General features: G+C 37.1%; 10 protein-coding genes across 10 annotated transcripts; 3 read left to right on the top strand and 7 right to left on the bottom strand.

Moving 5' to 3' along the window:
* Nucleotides 1-8: 8 nt before the first annotated feature.
* Nucleotides 9-1613, top strand: PHYBLDRAFT_153755 (hypothetical protein; the record flags this gene model as incomplete). The annotated part of the gene is made up of 1 exon (XM_018433243.1): nt 9-1613. The coding sequence occupies one exon, from the start codon at nt 9-11 to the stop codon at nt 1611-1613; it is 1605 nt and encodes a 534-aa protein (XP_018283200.1).
* Nucleotides 1614-2540: 927 nt separating this feature from the next.
* Nucleotides 2541-4080, top strand: PHYBLDRAFT_176393 (hypothetical protein; the record flags this gene model as incomplete). The annotated part of the gene is made up of 4 exons (XM_018437754.1): nt 2541-2794; nt 3530-3621; nt 3864-3941; nt 3995-4080. 4 exons carry the CDS (start codon nt 2541-2543, stop codon nt 4078-4080), a joined length of 510 nt encoding a protein of 169 aa, XP_018283199.1.
* Nucleotides 4081-6255: 2175 nt separating this feature from the next.
* PHYBLDRAFT_69084 (hypothetical protein) lies at nt 6256-7504 on the bottom strand (the record flags this gene model as incomplete). Its single annotated transcript, XM_018442052.1, has 5 exons — nt 6256-6362; nt 6470-6563; nt 6864-6945; nt 7192-7265; nt 7466-7504. 5 exons carry the CDS (start codon nt 7502-7504, stop codon nt 6256-6258), a joined length of 396 nt encoding a protein of 131 aa, XP_018283198.1.
* Nucleotides 7505-8076: 572 nt separating this feature from the next.
* On the bottom strand, nt 8077-9142 carry PHYBLDRAFT_153753 (hypothetical protein; the record flags this gene model as incomplete). Its single annotated transcript, XM_018433242.1, has 2 exons — nt 8077-8916; nt 9107-9142. The coding sequence occupies 2 exons, from the start codon at nt 9140-9142 to the stop codon at nt 8077-8079; spliced, it is 876 nt and encodes a 291-aa protein (XP_018283197.1).
* Nucleotides 9143-9218: 76 nt separating this feature from the next.
* Nucleotides 9219-11326, bottom strand: PHYBLDRAFT_153752 (hypothetical protein; the record flags this gene model as incomplete). The annotated part of the gene is made up of 5 exons (XM_018433241.1): nt 9219-10358; nt 10516-10572; nt 10736-10851; nt 11000-11106; nt 11304-11326. The coding sequence occupies 5 exons, from the start codon at nt 11324-11326 to the stop codon at nt 9219-9221; spliced, it is 1443 nt and encodes a 480-aa protein (XP_018283196.1).
* Nucleotides 11327-13411: 2085 nt separating this feature from the next.
* Nucleotides 13412-15763, bottom strand: PHYBLDRAFT_189624 (hypothetical protein; the record flags this gene model as incomplete). The annotated part of the gene is made up of 8 exons (XM_018439690.1): nt 13412-13425; nt 13527-13666; nt 13803-14710; nt 14785-14909; nt 15040-15203; nt 15276-15492; nt 15560-15634; nt 15731-15763. 6 exons carry the CDS (start codon nt 15761-15763, stop codon nt 14560-14562), a joined length of 765 nt encoding a protein of 254 aa, XP_018283195.1. The 3' UTR covers nt 13412-13425; nt 13527-13666; nt 13803-14559.
* Nucleotides 15764-15965: 202 nt separating this feature from the next.
* Nucleotides 15966-18344, bottom strand: PHYBLDRAFT_160889 (hypothetical protein). Its single transcript, XM_018434288.1, has 10 exons — nt 18135-18344; nt 17812-18068; nt 17505-17669; nt 17331-17426; nt 17186-17207; nt 17078-17136; nt 16923-17000; nt 16585-16847; nt 16371-16521; nt 15966-16291 (listed from the first exon to the last, which is right to left on the bottom strand). The coding sequence occupies exons 1-10, from the start codon at nt 18289-18291 to the stop codon at nt 16094-16096; spliced, it is 1446 nt and encodes a 481-aa protein (XP_018283194.1). The 5' UTR covers nt 18292-18344; the 3' UTR covers nt 15966-16093.
* A 38-nt stretch (nt 18345-18382) lies between these two features.
* PHYBLDRAFT_189622 (hypothetical protein) lies at nt 18383-20437 on the bottom strand. Its single transcript, XM_018439689.1, has 4 exons — nt 20170-20437; nt 19789-20069; nt 19391-19694; nt 18383-19310 (listed from the first exon to the last, which is right to left on the bottom strand). Exons 1-4 carry the CDS (start codon nt 20363-20365, stop codon nt 18685-18687), a joined length of 1407 nt encoding a protein of 468 aa, XP_018283193.1. The 5' UTR covers nt 20366-20437; the 3' UTR covers nt 18383-18684.
* Nucleotides 20438-22280: 1843 nt separating this feature from the next.
* Nucleotides 22281-22929, top strand: PHYBLDRAFT_120230 (hypothetical protein; the record flags this gene model as incomplete). The annotated part of the gene is made up of 3 exons (XM_018428732.1): nt 22281-22444; nt 22561-22690; nt 22771-22929. Coding segments are annotated over 3 exons (453 nt in total), but the record flags the coding sequence as incomplete, so codon positions are not given.
* A 725-nt stretch (nt 22930-23654) lies between these two features.
* On the bottom strand, nt 23655-24031 carry PHYBLDRAFT_153746 (hypothetical protein; the record flags this gene model as incomplete). Its single annotated transcript, XM_018433240.1, has 2 exons — nt 23655-23780; nt 23933-24031. 2 exons carry the CDS (start codon nt 24029-24031, stop codon nt 23655-23657), a joined length of 225 nt encoding a protein of 74 aa, XP_018283191.1.
* Nucleotides 24032-24169: the final 138 nt, after the last annotated feature.

Raw genomic sequence — 24169 nt, 5'->3', positions numbered from 1 at the left:
ATACTCCAATGGAGGTCATAGAGGCAGAGGAAGAGGCCGTGGAGGCAACTTCTTTAGTAGAGGACAGTCCACTTACACACAAAAACCTTTTTTTGGGAGAGGAAAATCGAATCCAACAGGATTCAATGCTCACCAGAGCCCATCAACGAACAACAATCCTCTCAACCAGCAATAGGGAAAGATCATCTAGTATCACAGCTAGATTATCCAATGAATATGCCAGAAATGGATCAGAACACATCAGCATCAGTCTCACAAAACCCGTCAAACTTAATCTCGGTTACACAACAACACTACAACATACCAACAGATGGAATTCCTCCAGGAGGACGATTGAACAGATTTCTATCCGTCTGGAAGAATGTCATCAACCAACAATGGCCAATAATGGTAGTGGAACAAGGTTACCAAATACAATGGACATCGCCCCCCATTGCTTGGAGAACCAAAACACTGTCATTACCACCCGAAGATCAGAAAGAAGTAGATTTGGCGGTAGAGAAATTCAAGATCTCCGATGTGATAGAAATATCACCGACACAGAACGAGGATTACCTATCCCAATTCTTTATTGTCAGGGAAGCAACCAAATGCAGACCCATCCTGGACTGCAAGAGGATCAACCAGTTTATCCAGTGCTATCACTTCAAGATGGAAGGTGTACCTGCCCTGAGGGACATAATAGAGCCAGGAGACTTGATGACCAAGATAGATCTAAAAGATGCATACATTGTCGTACCAATACACAAGGAATCCAGACGATTCCTCACGTTCAAGCACAAGAATATAGTTTACCAGTACAAATCTCTACCGTTTGGAATGAGTGTGGCCCCGAGAGTATTCTCAAAGCTCATGCGATATGTGATGGAACCTCTTCAGAAGGAGGGAATACGCCTGGTATATTACTTGGACGACATTTGTATTTTAGCAAAAACCAAGTCGGAGATGGAGAAGCACTCATCTCGAGTACTCCAGCATCTAACATCTCTAGGATATCTGATCAACTGGCAGAAGAGTGTATTAATACCTTCGTACAAACAGGAATTCCTAGGCTTTCAATTCAACACCAAGGCTATGGACATCAAAGTTCCAAAGAAGAAAATGATAAACTTGAACGCCCGAGTCAAACAGGCATTCACACAAGTGAGATCGTGCCGATGGATTGCCAGCTTGATAGGGAAAATGACGGCCATGATTCCGGCAATAGGGGAGTCACTGCTGCACGTCCGGTACATGAAGAGAGATTTATCAAAAGCACTTCAAGCGAAAGCAACAAGATGGGAAGCAAGCTGCCCTTTATCTTTGGAAGCACAAAAGGAGTTGAACTGGTGGGTCGAAAACGCAGAAGCCACAAACGGATTGCCAATCAGAAAACCAATACCACCACCACCAACACTCACAATACACGTCGACGCATCCGACTCGGGCTGGGGAGTCTCATCCCAGATGATCCAAACAGCTGGATATTGGACAAGAGACGAAAAAGAAGATTTGATCAATGTCAGGGAGCTGAAGACAATCTTGATTGCACTACAACTGCACGCAAGAAAATCCGAAAACTCCAGCATAATGATATACTCGGACAACACAACAGCACTTGTGAAGTTTTATAGAATAAAATCAACAGTAAAAAGATTGAGACGTATATAAGAATACTTTGAGACTGTATATAGGTTGTCTTTATTAAAGAATACAAAGTTGTCCTTTTTATATCAAAACACGATCTGCTTTGTCAGTCACATCTTAATTTCTTAAGTCTGAGTTCATTTAGATATTAGAGAGCTGGTACTGCTATGTTTATAATTTAATCTAATTGCAGTGTCCTCATATTAACTCAGTGCTTACTGAGCTGTCATAATTACAGTACTTACTGTAATTAATTATTGGTCTTATTGATTTACCATAAGTAAAATAAATAAATTATTCATTTGTTCTTGTAATGATAGCTGTTTTACTATAATAATAGGAATATGTTCTTAGATGTAATAAATCCAACAACCAAGTGTCTGGATCACCACAGCACTAAAGTATGCCTACAAATTGGGAGGAACCGCATCAGCAATACTGCAGCAACTGGCTCTGGAGATATACCAGATATCCAAAAGCCACAACCTCACCGTACAGTACCAACACATAGCTGGGATAGACAATGTAATAGCCAATCGTCTCAGTCGACAAGCAACACTGATTTACGAGTGGAGTCTACCACGGACATGGTTCCGCCGGATTCAACAACAATTGAGGTGGAAGATGACGATAGACGCTTTTGCAGCACGGCACAACACGAAGCTACCAAGGTTTTGGAGCCTATTTCCAGACCCAGAAGCAGAAGCTCAAGACGCATTCTACCAAAACTGGCCACGGGTAGGACTATACTTACACCCACCGTGGAAGTTGATTCCCAAAGTATTGCAACGAATTCAGGAACAGAAGGTGAAGAAAGCGATCCTAGTGGCCCCAAATTGGCCTACCCAATTTTGGTGGCCGATGCTTCTACAGATGAGTATTGCTCCACCGATGTACATTCCAATAAACAGGACATGGTCTCTAAGCGCATGGATATTATCCGCAAGAAACAAGAGATAGACGGATTAGACAACGAGATTATTGATTTCCTTTCTCAGTCCACCAGAAGTAGCACGCAAAGAATATATGATAGTGGATGGAAGAGATGGGTTGAGTGGTGTGCACATCAAACACCGGAAGTCATACCAGAAGAATATCAACCAATGCAAGTAGTACGATACCTTTTATCAATAAAACATCAGTCGCCCCAAACACTAAATGTAGCAAGGTCATCCTTGGGATCCGTATATCGCATTACACATCCTACCAAAATTCCACTGGCAGATCATCCTCTGATCCAAAACTTCTTCAAAGCAAAGAAACGAACAACATTTAAATTACCCAATATCAGCAACGAAACATGGGATGTACAACCAGTATTACAGTTATTGGAATCTTGGGGACCAAGCGAGAATCTTCCTTTAGGAAAATTACAACAAAAGACCATTATGCTTTTGTGTTTAGCGACAATGTGGCGACCTAGATCGGATATGGGCCGCCTACAGTTTCGAGATGTCAAACTACAGTACAATGAGAAACTAGAACTAGTAGGAGTTACGTTGATTGCACGGGAGCCAAAAGAGGGTCAGGCCAAGTCCTCAAAGTTAGGAACTATTCGCACTCCAGAAATCTGCCCAGTTTTGACCTTGGATTGGTTTGTGAAAAGAACAGCCATGACTGGGGAGAAGTTAGAAATAGACCACACTCTTTTCTTGGGATATATTGACTCGGATAAACCGACACCCGTAAAACCGACAACAGTAGCCAACTGGGTGACCAACATCTTAAAAGAAGCCGGGATTGATACCAGGAAATATACAGCACACTCCACAAGATCAGCTGCAAGTACTCATGCAATACTGCAAGGAATACCAGTAGAAGAAGTCAAATGGCATGCCAACTGGAGTTCGTCAAGTAATACATTTGAGCAATATTACTTTAAGCCAAATGAACAACATTCCAGAGGAGCACAGATTACAGAAGCCATATTTGTGCCTAGTACTGAGAACAGTACCACATCTGTAGTCGTAACGGAGTCAACACCAATTGTGTTAGGTACGACATACAATGGGGAAGTTGACGAAGTGAAGACGAAAGATGTGGTAGCTACCCGCCGCTGGTACTCAAGACTATTACCATTTTGACTATTATTTATTATTTTCCATATACTTACCAGACATTTTCCCTCCCCAATTACCACATCAATAGCAACAAATATGACTAGCTTAGCATGGAAAGATATGAGGAACAAGGGGAATGATAACTTTATTAACTTATATATTTTCAAAAAATAAAAGCGCGGCTCGGAGAGCCTATACCACATCTTTCGTCTTCACTTCGTCAACTTCCCCATTTTATCCAAGCCGCTGTGGATGGTCTAAATTATCTCTTTTAAACGCAGCTTTTTTATTTTACGCAATTATTTTAGTTACACATACTGCTGTGGATGCTCTTAGGTCACCTGAGACTGCTGTGTTAGGCCCACTACTAATGATCCTAGGGATCATTTGTTAAGGGGAACTCTTGTTACGATTTTCTTCTAGGATCTAGGGCCAAAAAAAATCATTTGAAAAGTTTGTCCTTCTGCCATTGACAACGTACTAGTCAACAATTCTGACGAGATTAAACTGAAATTAATGCATCAATGTTCCACCCAATATAACTTTACGACAATGCACAAATTTTAATCCAAAAAAAAGACCATTTTATCTAGTAGCTTCTTCAACTCAGCTGTACAATCTGAATGACTTGACTTGTGCCATGCTTAGAACTTTTATTGACATGTTCACCATCAGATATTTTTTGTCTCTTGGTTTGTGTTGGCACATTAATTTTATATCACTTAAGCTGATGACTCTTTGGTTAGCAAAGTATGCAAGTAAACGTGAAGTGTGGCTCTAGCAATAAATCTTTTTTTCCAACTCTAAACCATAGAATTCTCTATATATATGGTATATACTTTAAGTAGTACTTACTTCAATTAGTCGCCCTACCCTTCTTGAACAAGTTTTCACCAATTTTCTCATAACCGAGCTATCGATTGTACTGATATTATCATAGTTGTTGGTGATAAGTACATCAATCCCGCTATTCTTTACTGCGAGTGTTTTGTTGACCAAGACGATCTACCCTTTGTACCGAAATCAATTTTCCACCTATGACTTTCATATTTTATTTTAGAGTGGAAAAATTCGAACAGCCGCTGGTCGCTAACCTCAACTAAGTGAGGAGCAAATGCATATCTTTGAATGTTCTTTATTTACAAAATATATTAAAAGGTAAATTGAAACCATTAATATTAGCTTACAGTCGAATAGAATCGAATTGAATTGAATAAAAGATAAATTATTTCGAATTTATACAAAAGAGAGTCTAGAAATGAATATGTGATTCTGTGTATAGGTTAAGTAGCAAGAGTGTAAGACCCAAAGCGAGATCGAATCAATTTATCACATCATTCAGGTTTTTTGTTTTAACACACATGTATATCTTTGTTTCTTTCTTCTTCTTCCTAACCTTTGGATTTACACAACATTTTCTAGTGAGGTGTTATATATATATTAAAAGACATTAGGAAATACTTTTTTATAGTCAACTAAAAAATGATATATTCTGTTGTCATAAAAACATATAAACACAGACTTTATATAATTACAATGTACCTTCTTTATAGGACCCATTTCTATTAGTTAAGGCTATGGATAAAACACATCATTATCATCCTAAAAAATTCTCATTATAGCCTTATACACTATATTGTCAAAAACAGTCTACCATTAAAAGTAACTATCGACTATATTATATAACTTTATATATATTCTCTTTTTAACTAGAAACACAGTGACTCTTCACAAGTACTGTATTGCTACTTGTTTATTTTTTTGCCCATTCATATCTAATATTCCCAAAGTATACATTTGTCGACACACAATTGTAGTAAAATACACAAATTAATCTTTATGTTTTCTTTAAAGAGCACTTATTTTACTCAAATAAAAAGCACATAATATTCCTATATTTTGTTTTGTATGAAAATCATCTCAAAATACAACAAATTGTTCTAGTAAGAAGTAGATATAGTTAAGGCTATATAATAGACAATATTATTAGAACGGAAACACTACTATAAAACCACTCTTAGAATATTTTAATAGAAAAATATAAATATTCTCACATTATACCATCATCTATCTAGCAAGTTTTTAATTTATTCTATTAAATTGAATAGTCGCCCCGCAAACCACCCCAAGTTTTCTTCATTATTAAATATATGTACTATATTCCGCTCTTCATAATACAAACTATATGATCCAGCGTAGATATCATTTTTACTAATGTATCTGCCAGAACCACACCTCCAGAATTAATAGCACACCAGGCTACTAGTTACACTTTAGGCTACATTTGTGACAACCAGCCATTAACAAACGGATAGTTTAAGCAAATAGACCAAATATGTATACAATCAGCTATGGTCCTCTTTCATAAATAAGCAGTAGCAATATAATAAGTAATCTTAATATCCCCGTGCTTGATAAAGCTCGATAGCATATAAATACATAGATTTTAGGGATTAACTATTGAAATATGAATCTATTGATATCTGTCCTTAACGATTTGTAAGTGTATATATAATCATCGTAATTATGCAAGGTTACATGTATCTCAATCAGTCGATTACTTTTATTTCTATGAAACTCTCAGAGAACAAGCGCTTCTCGTAATCCATAAAGTCAAAATACTTATTATATTCATTGGAGATAATTTATCAGATATTACAAAGCACATATAATGAACTTTAATAAAAATATTATATATGATTAATTGAAAGAAAAGATTGTGTTAACAACGACAAAATACTGGTGGAAACATCTAAAGAATATTACTATTATATACTTTATACCTAGCACTTTGCATTCTATTGAGTTGAAAAAATGTGTTAAAATTTGTATGAAGGGATTGAGTAATATAGCTTGTTTAAACACAATATAATGAGTCTAATTAACATACAATAGTAGCTGAGATATATTAGTATTTACTAATATATCTCTCAATAGAAAGTGACAATAGGTACTCCTCCTGCTTTAGATTAGCCTAACTCATAGCTAATTTGTGATCAGAATTTATATTATTCTGGAGTAAAACCTTCTCTCTTTCTGCCAATTATCGTAGGCATTTTCGCATTTGCAAGTAATAAATGGTTAAAATGAACGGATATGATATCTGATTATTATATTTTTAGCATATACCTGGAACCAGATCAGGTCTGAATCCAGAAGGAGATGTAATTTATTTACCTTGCAGCTTTTGGGGAAGTAATGCACCGATTCTCGAAAAATGTTAAGCAACTCCTCGCATTTCTCCCCATATGTTACCACACTTAGGTACCAATTATAATATGATATTGTTTTCTAAGGCACTGTTCCAACCAGATCTGCTTTCTTTGTTATTGATACTAATGTAAATTATTCTAGATGCACAAACCAAAATTGTTTAAAGAACATGCTTTTGTTACAGTTTGACTGTCGTTTATGGAAAAGAGATTTTTCTATTTTCCATACTGCAGGTTTTCATAAACATTTTTTAGGATCTGATGGAGTGATCTGTCATAATTCCATAGCTTACATATCTTTCAAGTTTTTTTTGTCACTATTGTAATTGATATTGTGACAGAGAAAGAATTCTATATAAACATTGTACTAAGGTTGTAGTAAATCAGGTAACAGTAGTAGATAGGTTAATATTAATGTGTTTATAACAGCTGTTTTTTTTTCTCTTCGGTTAAAATGCACTTACAACCTACTATTTTTTTTTCATAATCCTCAAAAACATGGCATTATGACACACGTTATAATGATTTATCTCTCTCTATACCAGTTCAATGTAAAAACTCGGCTACCTCATTAAAGCTGACGCACTCATACACTCTTTTAATCATTATGTTGGAAAAAGCTAGCTTAATACTGAGCAGTATAGAGCATATAATTCGGCTTTATGCCTGTATTCACCATATTTTATTCATCTATTAGCCTTTCTAACAGTGATGGGCAAGCTAGAGAAGATTCAGCAGGAACTAGGTTTATCAAGTACTCAGTATTATAAGCAGCTATCTCAGCTGTAACTTTATTTTGTTCTGCAACAACTGTTTTAAGCCCGCGAATACAGGTATATGATTATATATATGACACATTGATTAATTCTACATGCCAATTTATAGTGGTAAATATAGTGGTACTGTTATTATAGAAAAGACATTATTTTATTATTTTTATTTTTATTATTATGATTATTATTATATACTTAAGTATTCTGCTTCTATCAGTGCCTTCCATAAAGAGAGAAAGAAAAGTAAGGCAGAATACAAGGGGGAAGTAGAAGACTCTGTTAAATAGTAATATATATGAACAGTGGTGGCGTTTCTTTATATATCATAATACACTAAAGAAAGGGGAGAAAAAAATTACAAATTACACATATACAACAAACTATGGCTTTTTTTGGAGATTTGTTTTAAACAAATCCTTGGTAAGATTGCTGCGAGTTTCTGCCAAGAATCTCATCTCGTACTGATACAGCTTTCGCAAAAATACGTTTTTCATCTTCAGTCTCATTTGCACTGTGGGATGATGTAGCAGATTGGGGCCGTTCGTATTCCTGCCTCCGGCCTTGATCGTCCGAATTATGCTCATAAGGGGGGATAGAAGTGTTACTAACCATTATCTGAGAAAAACGATTGAGGAGTGAACTGGATCTTGCTGGAGGAGTGTACGTAGGTAATGGAGGAGGAGAAGGGGAAGTAGCGCGATCGGGATTTCGCAACCAACTGAGACGATCGGCACTCTTTCGACCAAGGCGATTTGAAGTTGATGCATCAAATTCATTGGCCAGACCGGCTTGTTTGAGGTCAGGGCTGCTGTAGTTAGCAGATTTAGTAGTGTTAACAGACCCTGAGCGCTTGACTTTAGAAGCAAGTCCGTTGAATTTCAGCCGTTGAGAGAGTGAACGTGTGACATCTCCAGTGCTTGCACGTTTCCAGATATCAGTGGGATTTTCACGAGTAATGGCCATGCCCTTCTTGAACAGCTCATCGATAGATTCCTTAGAATCACGTCTAAATGACTCAAAACTAGCACGTGCAATACCAGTTGAATCTCGTAGCCGCTGGAGGCGATTTCCGGAGCTGTTTGATGAGATTGAGGAAGTGTCACTCCAATCACTACTAAAGAATCCACTTCCTCGCTGTTCATTTACACCTGGTACAACTTGTCCATTAGCTATGGCTTGCAGACGCATATCACGTATCGAATAAGCAGTCTTGAGCACGACCTGTATATCATCAAGTGGATAATTCTAATAGAGCCAAAAAAGAAAAGATACATACAAATATTAGGCAATCCACTCTCCTTCGTTCACATTGTATCAAGCAGTATATCTACAAATATATATATATATATATATATATATATATTCTATAACGCTTGCCTGCAACAATCGCACATTATCTCCAAAGTCTCCTTGAAGAAGCTCCTGTCTTACGCACCTGTAGCTCTTTTTGATGAGCATTCCACAACCTCATTTTTTTTTAAAAAAATCTTGGATAATAATTCCCAAGAAATATATAGTTTAAATATATATATCTTTTGTTGACAAACTTACGTGAGCATAGCAACTGAAAAATCTAACAGAAATTCAAATCTAGAGTCATCTAGATTGCTATCTTGTCGATTACGATCAGCAAGGATAGAGTCCCACAAACGGATAACGTCGGGTAGGTCCCACTCCTGTGAGCACAAAACAGTGATCCAACGGAATGCATAATATTGCTCCTTTACATCTTTTCTGTTCAAGTCTCTCCAGAGAGCTTGGTCAACCCACTTGAAGCGTTGGCTCATGCGCATCATGGTTGCATTAATTCCAGTGTTGCTATCATGATCGAGTGAGCGAACAAAATGATCGCGAACGTCGGACATAAGATTCGTAAACACAAAGAAAGCATCTGCTTCTGCATGGGCTTGTTCGTCTATATTGGGATCTTTGGAAAAGACGTAATAAATGGGAGCCAAGAGTTCATTCATGCCTTGAACATAGCCAACACCTGGATTAAGTTTGGCATAAATGAATAAAAGACGTTCGATAGCTTCCCAGTGGAAGTCAGGTGTGTAAATATCGCCAATGAGTGTCATTTGTTTCACTGTCTCGGAGTGGTCCTGTATACCGAATTCGTTGTTCAGATGAACGACACGTTTGAACAATGTACGACGGTTTGTGATATATGGACATAGAGTAGGTTTTGGGGGTGGTTCGAGTTTCTTTGATTTTTGGGTCATTTGGTTTGAGCCTGACTTGAAGGCTGATGACAATTTCCTGACAATACTACGAGGAGCTGAGAGTTTGTCGGCATTCATGTCTCCAAAGTTACTTGAAGAGAAGGATCGAAGGGAGCTCTTGGAATTAGAACGAGCTCTGGTATCAACTGTCGTCGTCTTTGGCGACTTTTTAGAGGCAGCTGAAGATGAGCGTGGACGTCCCATTAATCCAAAAGAAAAACGATGGGCAGACATGGGACGGTCAGGCCCCAAAAGATCTCCTATCTCTAACTCTGTCTTTTGAAAATCGTCTTCTTTCTCGGGACGCGGCGGGGCTGATAAGGGATTCTGTGGGTTTTGAGGGACATGGAGTTGAAAAAACGCAAAGTCTGGCAGGGTGCGTCGAATATCCTTGTCGATTTGGTCCAAAAAGGTGTTGTCGTGGAAATAGGTAGCCCATTTTGAAGAAGGATCTCCACAGAGTGGCTGCAAAGTGCACATATACACAAATAAACAGATAAATAAATAATAAGGATCAAGAAATGCAGGACAAACAATGCAATGGTACAAATGCTGGTTCAAAAGTGAGGGGAATTTGTAGGGTACAATTGATTTTATTTCGAAAAAGATTTTTTTTCCTTACATGGTCTCTTGAGGGAGGTTCTCCACCTGGTTCTTCCAAAAGATCTCTTACCAGGTTCTAGGTATCAAACTATGACTTTAGTATGCTAGGTCATAATAACAAAGATGTGCATACATGTATACATATACTTTTTATATATATAGGGCTAATAATTAATACTAATGATACAAATGGTATAGAAACACAACACAACACAAAAATAAAATAAAACCAAACTTACATAGTAGCATAGTCTCTGATTAGAAAGAGTACTTTGCCACATGCGTTTATCGGGTGGAAGGTAGCCTAAAAGTACTTTCCAGGCAATAGGTCGTACTCCAACCTCATCAGGAATACCTACCCCCAAACAATAGCCAATTAAATGAATGAAAACAAGACGATGAATTCTGTAGATAGGTAGATAGATATAAAAACAAATCTAATGAAATCTAAAGCACTATAATTCTTTTGTGCTATGTTGTATTTTTCAAAGTATTGTTATTACCATAAAGACAAGCTTCTTGGAATGCCTTCATGTCAATGACTGGTGTCCATGCTTCTTCATCTTCTGACTCTGGCTCGACACTCAAAGTCCGTTGAAAGTATTTTAATCTGAACAGTTGAAAATAGATAATATATATATATATATATATAATACGGTATTGATTAGCGGCTATTGATATCGACATTCTAATGCGAGAATATTATTTGAAAACCCAAAGTGCATATAAAGCAAGTGAATGAGCCGAATAGATCATTTCAACTCAAAAAGACGTAAAGAAAGGTACATAAATTTCAGGTGCTTGTACCTTTCTTTGTAAGAAGATTCCATGATGAAATTGAGTAGAATGATCAAAGCAAAAGAAGAAGAGGTAAGAAGAGGAAAAGAAGTGGAGATAAACTGATAGTTTGAAAATAAGGTACTTTCGGGACACTAGTCAATAATACACTATGCGAGACCAAGTATAATTTATTATTTATTTATTTATATATAAATAATTACATTGTGCCTATATATATATATATTTAAAAAAAAGAGAGAGCACAAGACTGAGATGCAATAAAAGAGAAAAAAAATTGAGCTACTTTTGAACAGCGCGCACGAGTGACTGTGAAACGCATAGAAACGATTTAAGCGTTTCAAAACGAATATATACACAAGTTGTATTAATATCGATCAATTTCAATTTTACACTTTAACTATAGTAGCATTGAATACAAGCAAGCCCAATGGAAAGATATTTAAATAGATAGATAGATAGATAGATAGACGATATCTTTCTTGGCCTTTTCTTAATTACCAAAAAGCATGGTTCACAAGAATACAAGATATAATCTTTAATTTGCATATAAAACTTCAGTGCATTGCTTTTGTTGGTATCCAATGTCTGCCTAAAAGTCTATTGAATAACAAGCATTATCTTTATCAATTGACCCAATTGTTGTCTATCAAAAACATATACATATATTTTCTTATTCTCACAATCCATTTATCGGCATTTTTATTATCCTTGTAAGACAAAAAGCCAAAGTTTAGTGCCTATTATTTTTTAACTTTTATTTTCTATCAGCGCCGACTCAAACATGTCTAATTCATTGATACTTTTGGTTTTATTTCATTTTTATTGTTTTATTCATAAAGGAATAGCTTGCAGAAATATGGCACTCCTAGCACAAGGTTAATCAAGGGCATCACCTCAATCAATCATGAATAAAGGATATAAGTGCAAAACAACGTTTAATCTGCGCTAAGATTCAGGAAGTCGGTGACCTATAAGAAGATCATGCTTCAGACATCTTGCGGTGCTCTTTAGGGAACGTCGGATTGCACAGTTTTCGGGATTCTTTGATATAATCCGATTTTGCTACTAACTTGTGGTAAGCATATACTAATAATTATCATCTATTCTCCAATAAAGCCTTTGATTTGCTTTTGAGCTTTTTTTCTTTTCTTAAAAAAGAAGAAAAAATTACATGTGATTTTTCTTTCTTTCTCCAAACTGTAGGCTTCATATTTGATCATTTGACAGCGTGCTAATAATAATAATAATAAGATACTTTGAAATCTTATTAGATAAAAATAGCCAGAAATTTCATATCTCTTTACTATTGTAGTTCAAAAGGCAAAAATATACCTCCCTAGACCCATAGTTTTCCCTGTAGTGTGATATTTGCTATGTTCATGGCTTTAGTGACATCACTTTTAGACCATTGCCCAGGTACTATTTCTATCATACTTTTCTTTATACATTATTTTTAATAGGCAAACAGAACTCGCTCCAAGTCTTGTTGGATATTGCTTCTTTCTTTATAAGCAACTTATGACTAGAGAGTGTTTTCTAATCCTGTTAATTTTCATTTGCATATTAAAGGCAATGCTTTACTTTGTGAAACAACAAAAGTATAAAATATAAAGTATAAAGAGATGCTGAAGTTTGAAAAGGACAAAACAAAATATTGTAGCTACACAATCACACAGAAACTGCCAAGAGAATTGTGTCTTTTTAATTGATTATATATGTATATATATATGAAAACACTTGCTAGTTTTGTCCAAAAGGTTAAATTTAGTCTGCAGTACATAATACGTATAAATGTTTTATCTTTAATTCACTAGACTAGACTAGATAATACCTTGGGATTTAAGCAAGTATTTTTTCTCAGAAAAACAAAAACAAAAATAAAATTTAACGCAATAATTATAATAATAGTGGTCATAAAGGAAGCGATATAACTTTCTAGGCTTGCCGTTTTACATCTCCATGCCGCTCTATCTTTATCTCTTGACAGCAGTCACCGGAGGACCTGGATTGTGACGTACTCGTTTGTTTTGGTGATCTACACAGATCCCGCTTGCAAGCTGCCCTCGTCATAGACTTAACCATGCCATTCTACGAACTTGTCTGCATAGCACGGGCTCACCTTGTAGAGGTAATTGACCCAGCAAATGCAATTAAACACAATAACAAATATCATTCTAATTTTCCTTGTGTAATACCTCCCTTTTTTTAATATCGATAAAATTTAAAAAGAGCAACCTGAAGGATCTCATCAAGACCTCTGCAAGTCAAGTCTTGCAGCGCGGTGGTGTTGTTCGCGGATTCGATAACTGGGGGGAGATGAAGATTCCTCATCGCATCAAGAGACATCAAGCTTACTTCAACGAAGGACAGTACGTAAAATAGCAGCATACATACGAAACAGAGACAGAGAAAGAAAGAATGAACGCAAGCTGCAGATAGACAAAGGCAACATCAATAATTCAAGCATGGAACTGATATGACTCTTTCTTCATCTTGAAAAAAAAGGTATTGGGTTATGCATTTCGATGCCAATCCTTTGATTGTTCAGGACCTCGGCAAGAAGCTTTTGGTTGACTCCCGTGTTCTGCGCCATACTTTCATCAAGTTGGGGGACAAACTGGAGACTTCGATTGCCCGACCTGACAAGTCTCAGTAAAAAGGAAGAAAGCAAAAAAAAACCCTCCATCGAAAAGAAAGAAAAGCAAAAGACAAGTGGAGCATGGATAGCTTGTTATTGTGTGCGTATGTGATGTAAAATTCCGGTTTTCCGTATTTTTATTTTTGTAAATAGAGCCAAAGTAGAATGTAAGAGGGGGGAATACATGCCTCTTTCTCACTCTTTAGATTGCTTTCCTTTTCTTCAGAATAATTCCCTTGGTGAAAAATGAAGTTTGGATTAGGATTCTATGACAAAGGCGTGTTTTATTGTCTATATTTAATTTATTGTATCATTTTTTTGGGTGTATTTGTGAGGTGAATTCAGTTGTATGTGAAAAGAAGAAAAGGATTTGGGGCGATGTGTACGAAAACGAAAACAAGAACAGAAATAAAATGGATATTGTCTTGTGGAGTAGCAACAAACAAAAATGAACTGAAGGTTTTGGTTTCGGTTCAAAGAGAGAGAGAGAGAAGTATATATATGAATTGTTTGTTGTGTGTTGTGTTGGTGTGTTAGTGTGTTGCTGTCGGCGTCGATGTCGATGTCGGTATTGTGTTGTTGTATTGATGTTGGTGTAGGTGTTGGTGTAGGGGATTAGAGATTCTAAACTACAACCTCAGGTTTTCCAAATGCAGCAATACCAGCATTCAGCTTTTCGCCATCAATTTCTTCAAGAGCTTTGAGTTCTCTACGGATATATTTGACCATATTGGCCAAATCAGCCGCATTGTTAGCTGAGGGAGCAAATAAGTTTCTAGATCATTAAACAAAAAACAATCAGTACAGTTAATAAAATGTTTTGTATATTAAATTACACATGTCTTTTACCTCCACAATGCAGCAGCCAATACAGGATCATCCTTGCACATGCCTTCATCATAAGCTACAACACCTCCATGGAACTGGGCCAGCAAATCTTTGATGTAACTCTTAATCACACGCTGTTGGGAGATCTGTATTGTGTATACATACATACATTTTTTTTTAAAAAAAAATCAAAGAACATGCCTAGTCAATAACCCAGTTGCCATTTTTTTTACACACACACACGTATAATAATAATCATAATATAGTATCACTTACACCGTATTCTCTGATTTTATCCTCGGCATCATCGAAGAAACGATTGACTAGCTCTTGGGTATACAGCTTACCATTTCCCTCCGCTCTAAGACGTACCATGAGCATCCACACATGCAATTGGGTGACAGAGAACCAGGTCTGAAAGTTATCAGGCAAATTACAAGCTAAACGATCCGTAAAGAACATCATTAATTTTTTGTTTTAGTCAATCATATTGTGCAATATATAACACTCACAGGTGACAAAGAAGTCCTTGTTCAACTCCATCTGTCTAGCACACAAGTTGTACAATTCGTGACTTGATTTGATAGCGGTCGATCCCTCAGAGTAATAACCCATAACCTTAGCCAAGCCGTAAACAATTTTCTTGGTAGTTTCAGAATATTTTTTTGGGGGAGTGGTTTCGCTGGCTCTGACTTCGGTTGAGTACATAGCCAGTGCTAAGGGACGTTGCTAGATATTTTCGAACTCGGTTCAATTCCAATTCCAAAATGATCTCCGTGTAATTCAGTAAACTTACGACATGCTGGACAAGCCGAGCGGAAGGTGCCTTGACAAGACTAGCAAGTCTGAGAGGTGATCGAGCAACCGACACCTAAAAACAGCCGGGCAATTTACAAAAATAAAGTGTGAATGTTGGAGTTCAGAGTGGGTTTTTTGTTGAATATTCAACCAAATTCTTGTTGTTTACTTTGGACAGGGTATTTCCAAGCGGCAAAGACATAGCGTGGTTTAAGAGGGGGGAGGGAGGTGAGTTTACAAGATATTTCTGCAAAGTATGTTTACCCTTTTCAACATCACGTGACAATAATAGATTTTTAATCCTTTATAAATAAAATAAATAAATAAAGTGGATGGGTAGATAATGTGTTCCCGACAATACGCTATTTTGACAGGTGTCTTCCTCTTGATATTTAAAAAGAAATGCTTTCTTGACCCTGTGTGCGGGTTTATTGTTTTATTTTTATTTTTTATTTTTCATTCTTACAGTGGTAATAAAAAAAAGAACAGTGTTTGTATTTTACGTAATAATTGGGTTCATTTTACTTGCTATTTAAAGGAACTTCTTTTCGTTTCTTTCGACACGTAACTTCCAATAAAAGTACACCCCCACTCCCAGGAAACCCTGAATAAGCAGAGCGTAGACAATGTACTTTCCAATACTAGACATTGTTCCCTTTGTCTCTGCAGACTCTCTAGTCATCTCACTCATCTTTGTTTGCATGGTGTTTACTTGAACAATCATACGGCTCTATTGTACACAGAAATGTTAGCGCGTAAAAAAAACCCCTCTATCCCAAAAAATAATTCAATGATTCAAATATAATTACATCTAGGGACTGCAGGACACGTTCGAGCCCTGATAAAGAGTCAGTAACACTCTTGAATTTACGCTCGTGTTCTTGGGAAATGGCTTCAATGCGAGCAATGTTCTTTTCAGATTCCTTTTGAATTTCACTTGCCACACGTTTAATCTCGTCTCTATTAATTTAATAGTTAGCCAAAAAATATCAAATCAATATCTTTTCTGTCGTTTGTTCTTACAAAACCGCACTGTTATCCACATTATTCTTGCTGTCTTTTAATGACTCTGTGGTGTCTTTTGGAGGAACCTGGCCTTTGATCAACATTTCGGGTGTAGGTGCGCCCAAAGCTTCAATTTGCATTTGGACAAGTACCAAGTTTTCCATTGTTCTACGCTGAGTGTCAAAGATTGCGGCGAGAGTGGCTGTAGTTTCCCCTTTGACTTCATCTCCTTCCGCAGCTGATTTCATTTGCTTGATATGAAATTCAGCAGCTTCTATTTTCTACAATTCGTGCGTTTTGTTGTTGTGCTGGCAGTTAGACACGCATTGATCATATATATATTGGGATCAAATTACCTTTTTTTGCTCCTTGTCAATCTCTTTAAACTCCTCTCCCTGTTTGATTTTGGCGTCCTCCATCGGCCGCTTTAAAGTCTAATTCACGCGATAAGCAAACACTTTCTTTTTTAAAAATAAATAGTCATCAAACTACGACGTGGTTTTGATGTTACCTGCGTCTTTGCGGGTGGGTTGAGCTGTTTGAGCTCAAAGGAAATAACATCATGGTCATCTATATATCTATTAAGTACATAGCTTCTTGCCCCATATTTATTTCCTACCAGCAGGTGAATGTGAAGCAGCCTAAGCATGAGTCCGCAAAAACCGAAACGAATAATAATTATAGAGTAGAATAAAATACAAGGCGCGTAAATATTGAATTCCATCTGCACTCACATATTGTGTACATATTATAAGTAATCTTACCGAAACACCAAAGTAATAATCAGTAGGAAGTTTGATGCCTGACTTTTGTAAACAGAGGCGGAAGTCTTGGCCGTTACCCAATGAATCGATAGAAACCTTTTTTTTTTTTAAAAAAAAAAGATACAATCAGTCCATTGAAAACCTGTTTTGTATTGATTAAATAGCCTGACTTACCGTTAATGTCTTGTCTTTGTAGGTAACTCGAAGAAATGCCGGGCCAGGAGTATTACGATAATTTATAGAGCAGGAACCCAACATATGCTTTGTAGGATCAACCCCTCCAGAGGCCATCGCAACTGTGCCATCATTCAATAAAACCATAGTAGTTGGTGTGTGTGTCTATAAAGATCCATTCAATACTTGATCCTTAAAATATATAACCCCTTTTACTATTTGCATTTGTATATATAGATATATTCTCGTCCCTCTTTTTTCTCTCTTTATTAATGTGCACCCCCCCCCCCCCTGTATTCTCTATTACCTTTGGGTTAGCAGAATCAAGCCAGATACTCAGCCCATCCCACTTATCCTTGGAACCAAATACAGGGCCATCCTCCATAGAGTCTTTAGTGTACCAAAAAGCCAAGCCTCTTCCACCGTGAATCTGAGTACCAGTTACGCGAAAGACTAATTCTGCTTCCCATTCAGGATATGGGTTTGGACGTTCAGACCACACCCAGCCCCTGGTGTTAGGTACTGAAGGAGCCAAGCGAAGAAAATCATCGGATTTGATGACATCTATGGCGAGGTTATTGAATGAGACTTTATTGTGTATATATTATGCATTCCAAATTACAAACTCACTATCGCTTGCTTTCCAGAAAGGAATTGAGCCATTGTAGTAAAAAGGATCTTTGAATGAGAGTTTGTAGTCGAGTCTAGCGGGAGGTGCGGGCGTTTTTGGGGTGCTGTCAAGTGGAACAGGATCCCAGAAACCAGCCGAGCATGGCTGTAGTGCCATTATAGACACGATTGTTAGAATTCCTGTCCACTTCATCTCACTGATTTTGCGTTTACAAAAAAATAAAAGAAACTGAAGAAGAAAGGATTTTGCTGAGAAGGAATATATATATATATATAGATATATTATGTGTATACATATATATGTGTACATTATATAAAAAAGACAATCTCGTTTTGTACACGCCACGCATGGAAGCGGGCCTAAAGGATGAAAAGCCCTTAAAAAATTCATCTACACTCTCCCCCTATCCTTAATACACACAAGGGTTTGTATCCACATCCTTCAACCATCCTTTTCTTCTGGTGTCGCTGTTGATCTTTTCTGCTGCTGCTGTTGTTGTTGTTTTTGTTTTTGTATTTTAAGGTACTTTGTTTTATACAGTTAAAATGTTCAGTATATCGCCCGAGAGTCAGGATCACATGACTGCCGTTCATCCCTCTCATGTCTGTCTTCTGTAACTATAACCACAGGCGCTTGGGTGCACTGAACCAAAGGTTTATCGTCGTCATCATCATCATCATGGGCCTGAATAGTTACTGATGGGGGTACTGGAGGTGGATTTGTAGATGTAGATGATTCTGAAGTTGTTGTCGGAGGTGCTCTTACTGCTTCTGTTCCTGATTCTTCACCTCTACCTGCAGGTAATCCTTCTGTTGCTGTTGCTGTTGCTGTGGTGGTGGTGGTGGTGGCTGTTGCCTCTGCTGCTGTTGCCTCTGCCTCTGCCTCTGCTGCTGCCTTTGCTGCTCGATCAGTTTCTTCGAGAAGAGAGAGACGAATTGCCTCAACCACCATCCATTCTTCAAGATCCATGTTAAGGTCTCGCATGTTGGACAAATATTGGTTGTGTTCAGTTGATGCTGCTGAGGATGCAGATCTCCCTGGGCGGGTCAATGCGGCGGCAGTGCGCAGGAAGTTGCGGGAGGATGGACCAGCCGAAGCTGAATTGCGTCTGGAGACTGTACGAGCTGTCTTGGCCGGGACAACCAGCTTCTGCTGCCAATCGGGTCTCACATGGTCTAACGCACCAACGTATATAAATATATATATACATATATATATTTACATGCTCATTGTGTATAAAGAGAAAAAATCTTACCAACAAGAACTACTTCTGGGCGGGTGTGACTGATGCATTGACGTCTTGGCCTAGCACCTTCGCCACCACCCGACGTAGTGTGGCGAGTACCTGTGCTGGGGTTATTTTGGAGGGGTCTTTGCTGGGCAGATTGGCGATCACTCCAGGCAGGTGGTTCATATGTCACGCCATAGTTTTCTTCCATGCAGAAGGGACAGGTAGCAGGTGTTGAGGGCGTGTCAACAGGTCGCTTAATCTGTACAAAACATTCAGTGCAGATTGGTTGGTCACAGCACCGAGAGTAATTTGTATTGGACGGGTAATACTTAAAGGAAGATGAAAAAAAAAGATGTGTTATCTCTACATCCACTACACGCACAAATCCTTGCTATAATGTTTTTTTTTCTATATATACTCACCAGAAAACAAATGGGACATTCAACTGCATCATTGTACAACATTCGTTCTCGTTGTTTCATCCGTTCCATTGTCAATTTCTGTCGTTCTTTAGCTACATTTGCCAGTTCCCGCTTACTGCTTGATGCACTGCGGGGCCTGGTGGTAGTCGGCCCTCCTGACCGAGTCCGACTGCTATTGGATACACTGCGGGGTCGAGTCGTACTGTCGACCAGCGAGAGAGACGTTTGAGGAACAGGTACACTAAGACTGTCGGCCACTGGCTCCGGTGCGTCAGAGAGACCTTGTTATATATATATATATATATATATATATATATGAATGCGCATATATACTATGTAAGCCAATTTTCCTTTTTAGCATTTTAATCTTGTGGAATCTACCTTTGTAGAATGGAGCAAGTTTCCGTGTCATGATAAGATTACGCACACTGCGAGAGTCAAAGTCTTGTTCAGTAGAAGGATAAAGACCATTAGGTAAGATGGAGCCGAGGTCAACAAGATCCTCAATCTTCTGGTGGGTATGATGCATCGACTGGGTGGTCGACTTGCCGCTTTCTCTTGATGTATTGGCACCCATTATTTGGTAGATATACACACACAAACACAAAAGCGCACACAAAAAAAGGGAAAAATAATAATGAAAAAAGAGTTAATGAAGTAGAAGAGCAGGAAGTACAAGTAGGGGAACTAATCTTAGACTTCATCTACCGTCCTCCTTTCTTTCGAGGCAAGTCACAGTTAGACCTTTTGGTGTGAGGGATGTATGTACTACAGTGCCCTATCGGAAGACTCTATTATCCTTTGGCTGCTCAGTAAAAGGTGGATTGAGCCTATCAGATGGATGATTGTATTTTGGGAAGATTCTATTGGTCTTGAATATATTTCATATTTTTCATTTGAAGAAAAGAATAAAATCTACACTACATTATACCACTCATATTACACTATTCTATTCTATATACTCTTACCTTAAGACTTTATTGGTAAACACAACTTGGTCAATAAAAAGGATGATAATTTTGGCAATTATAAGTTCCTTGGTTGATTGTCAGTAACTCCTATTTTCCATTGTTGTTGTTCATGTTGCTACCCTTTCATATGTTTCCAATCTGATAATGCCTTGGTAGAAAGAAGATTGTTTAAAGAACCGAATTCGACCAAAAAGCAAAGCAAAACAACAGCCATTAAGATATTTTGTTTGACAATTAAAGTGTCTAAGCTTGGTAAGGGATTTCATTTCTTGCCTCAGTGTTCAGCATCGCCTGTTTCTTGTGGGTTGCTTATCTTGCCCAAACACCCATTATTCTTGCCTTAGTTTACCAAAAATAAATAGACCTCGGGAAACGAGGGGGGTGACTACGATACTGTACATCATTCGACCTTTTGTTTTTTTTCTTGTGCCAGCATAAGTACAAAACACATACTCCCTGCACACACTTCTTGTACACCCATCGTACAAACCATATGAAAAGCATTAGCACAGTTATCCCATCACATTTTACAGTGTACAAGTCCAAGCATATATTAACTGACAAATGATTTTATGAGTGAATATTAATATCAAACAAAAAAACAAAAAAGGGTGAGATATAATATACATGATTTATTTCTTGATCATTTTCTGAGCATTTATCATCATATCAAGTTAAAGAGGTTAGTGTCAACTCTCTCTCTCTCTTTCTTTTCTTTTCTTTTTATATCGAGCTTGTTACTCAGAATCTGGTAATCAAATAATTTGATGGCAAGTAAGAATAATGGTAATAATATTTACTTTAAAGACGAGCCTATTACGAAATGTACGACCTCTAATGTACATGTGGCTTCACTCGTGCCTTGATGACCTTGAAACCCTTGAAGGACCGTACCCATCAAATAACGACGATCTCTACTTCTTTTCTCTTTTATTTTCGACTTATTTTTTTAAAAAAAATTATTTAATTATATAAAGTTATATATACATACAAAATGTGCTGCCAGTAACCTTTAGTGTATGTTAACAGACATCAACAAATGAAGCATTGTTTATCCTCTCCAAATTAATTTGAACTAGCACAAAAACACCAAGATATAAGATTCTTAATAGTTTTGTCGTTGGTACATTTTCACTTTCAATTTCTAATTAGATAATAATAATAATAATGCGCTTTTAAATATGAAAAACTTCCAAAAAAGCCTTGATTTCAATATTTACTTGGACCATAAAATACATCTTTATTAATGTAAAGAAAAAAAATTGGCTATATTTATTTATTAAAGAATTAAATAATTTTTTTTAAAAAAAAAATACAGTACTGTACTGTACTGTAAAAGGATCATAATGAACCTTTTTTTTTATAGTGAGGTATACGCGTGACTTTGTTTCTAGGCTTACCTGACAAACTTGGCTAATTTAACTATGCAATTACAGTTGCTTCTCTCATAAGCACTTAACAGACAATGAAGTAAGATGTACCAGATTATCTACATTTAACACCCAACTCATCACATCTTATAGCGTTGTAAAAGAGATTCAGAGAATAAACTTACGCGAGATCAATAATGGTGAATGGTCAGACACTGCTTCCTGGCATGCCCAATACAGCGACACTGCTTGGGTTTTTGGAGGCAATATTCCTTTTGATCTGACTGAAGGCGATATTATCTGCATATTTTCTCAGTGAGTCATCATTTGATTGTAAGCATCTCGTAAAAGTTTCGAGCTGATGGACATTGACAGAATATAAAACACCAACACCAACATCAACATCAACAATAAAAACAACAACAAAACAGATATGGAGAGATAATTAATGTCGAATTGATCCGAGACCAAAAGACTGGAAAGTCGCGAGGATTTGCGTTTATTCAATATGCCGACCAACGTAGTACTATACTTGCTGTCGATAACCTTAACGGCGGAACTGTAAGTCAATTGAATAAAATGTCATAAGTAATAGCATTAAAAAAACTCTTAACAATCTACTTTCTTCTTTCACATCTTAGGTTCTCGACCGTACTCTACGTGTTGATCATTCTTATGGTCCCAAGCGCCACAAAAAAGAAGGCGAAGAAGAGGATCCTGAACTTTACCAAAAGATGAACGCGGCTCCACCTATGATTGAAGGTAAGAGCTACAAAACTACTTTATTATGCACACATTAGTTAAAAACATATATAATTAACCTGGTTATTAGTGGAAGAAGAGAGTGAACGGTCTGAGCAGAGCGATGTTGATTCTGAGGACCCAATGGCAGCCTATTTTAAGAACAAAAATAAGAAAAAGTCAAAGTCAAAGTCAAAAAAGAGCAAGAAGAAGAGCAAGGATAGGGTTGAAAAGAAAGAGAAGACATATCGTCCTCACCACGTGACTAGGTAGTGTTATGTACTAGATGTGTTATAGTGGAGATACACTTAGAGACGGAATCGAAGTGAAAAGGGAATAAAAATATGTCTTTATTTATTGATATTCGAGAGGGAGGCAAGCTCAAAGAAAATTTGAAAATATCGTCCCTATAGACTTTTTTGGGCTTAAATTACCCAGATTTTTACCATTCTTTACTTTTATCCCGGGACACTTATAGGGGACTTCTGGCTAAATTTATGGTAATTTCAACAAGAATGTTTCTAGCGTCTGAAAGTGAGCCGATGAATGGGATAGCATATATTTTTCCAAAGTAAACACTAGATTATCAAAGCCAGTAGTATAATCGTGCTATAAGCTAATCATCTGTCAATGAATTCGACGATGGAGCTTTGATCCCATTAAATTTCAAGGCTTTAATATAGAAAAAGATGATCTTTTCAAGCTTTATACTCTGAGATTCCAAACAAAGCAAGAACAATCGACATAATTTCCATTATATCCTCAAAAGCACCCGTAATTTTAATCAGAGACGCGCCTTTCGATGCGGGTCGTAGATGTCTTCCATTTTTAGCATCGATGAGTGCCCTATGTTGTCTCCTTCAATACAGCACTCTTCTGTATTGTAAGCGACATCTTTCGGGTGCATATTCTACAAATCACAGAGATGTTAGATTTTGCTACAAACGAGCACAAATAATGGCTTACAATAAATGTATTTTGTAAACAACATTTAAAATATATTTAAAGTTTATTTTCAAAGTTCTCCACTATGCTATTTCTATAAATAGTGACGAGTTCTACGAAAGCTGATGCCAATAGTTGACAAGCGCCTTTAGGAAGTCTTTCTGCATAACTTGCGCTTGAATACAAAACACGAAATGTGCTCCAAATGGTCAACATGTTGTTGGGAATTAGAATACTGTATTGGATGCTGGTTAAAGTATTGCCACATCGAAATGTTAAGCATCGAGAACTGGTGAAACCCCTCCCTATTATATAAAGCTCTAGAGTTCTTCCCAGAAGAAGATGGATATTACA

Source organism: Phycomyces blakesleeanus (genome assembly GCF_001638985.1).
Source record: "Phycomyces blakesleeanus NRRL 1555(-) unplaced genomic scaffold PHYBLscaffold_51, whole genome shotgun sequence".
NCBI lineage: Eukaryota > Fungi > Mucoromycota > Mucoromycetes > Mucorales > Phycomycetaceae > Phycomyces > Phycomyces blakesleeanus.
The sequence above is the reverse complement of the archived record's forward strand: the minus strand, read 5'-3'. Positions and strand labels throughout refer to the sequence as shown.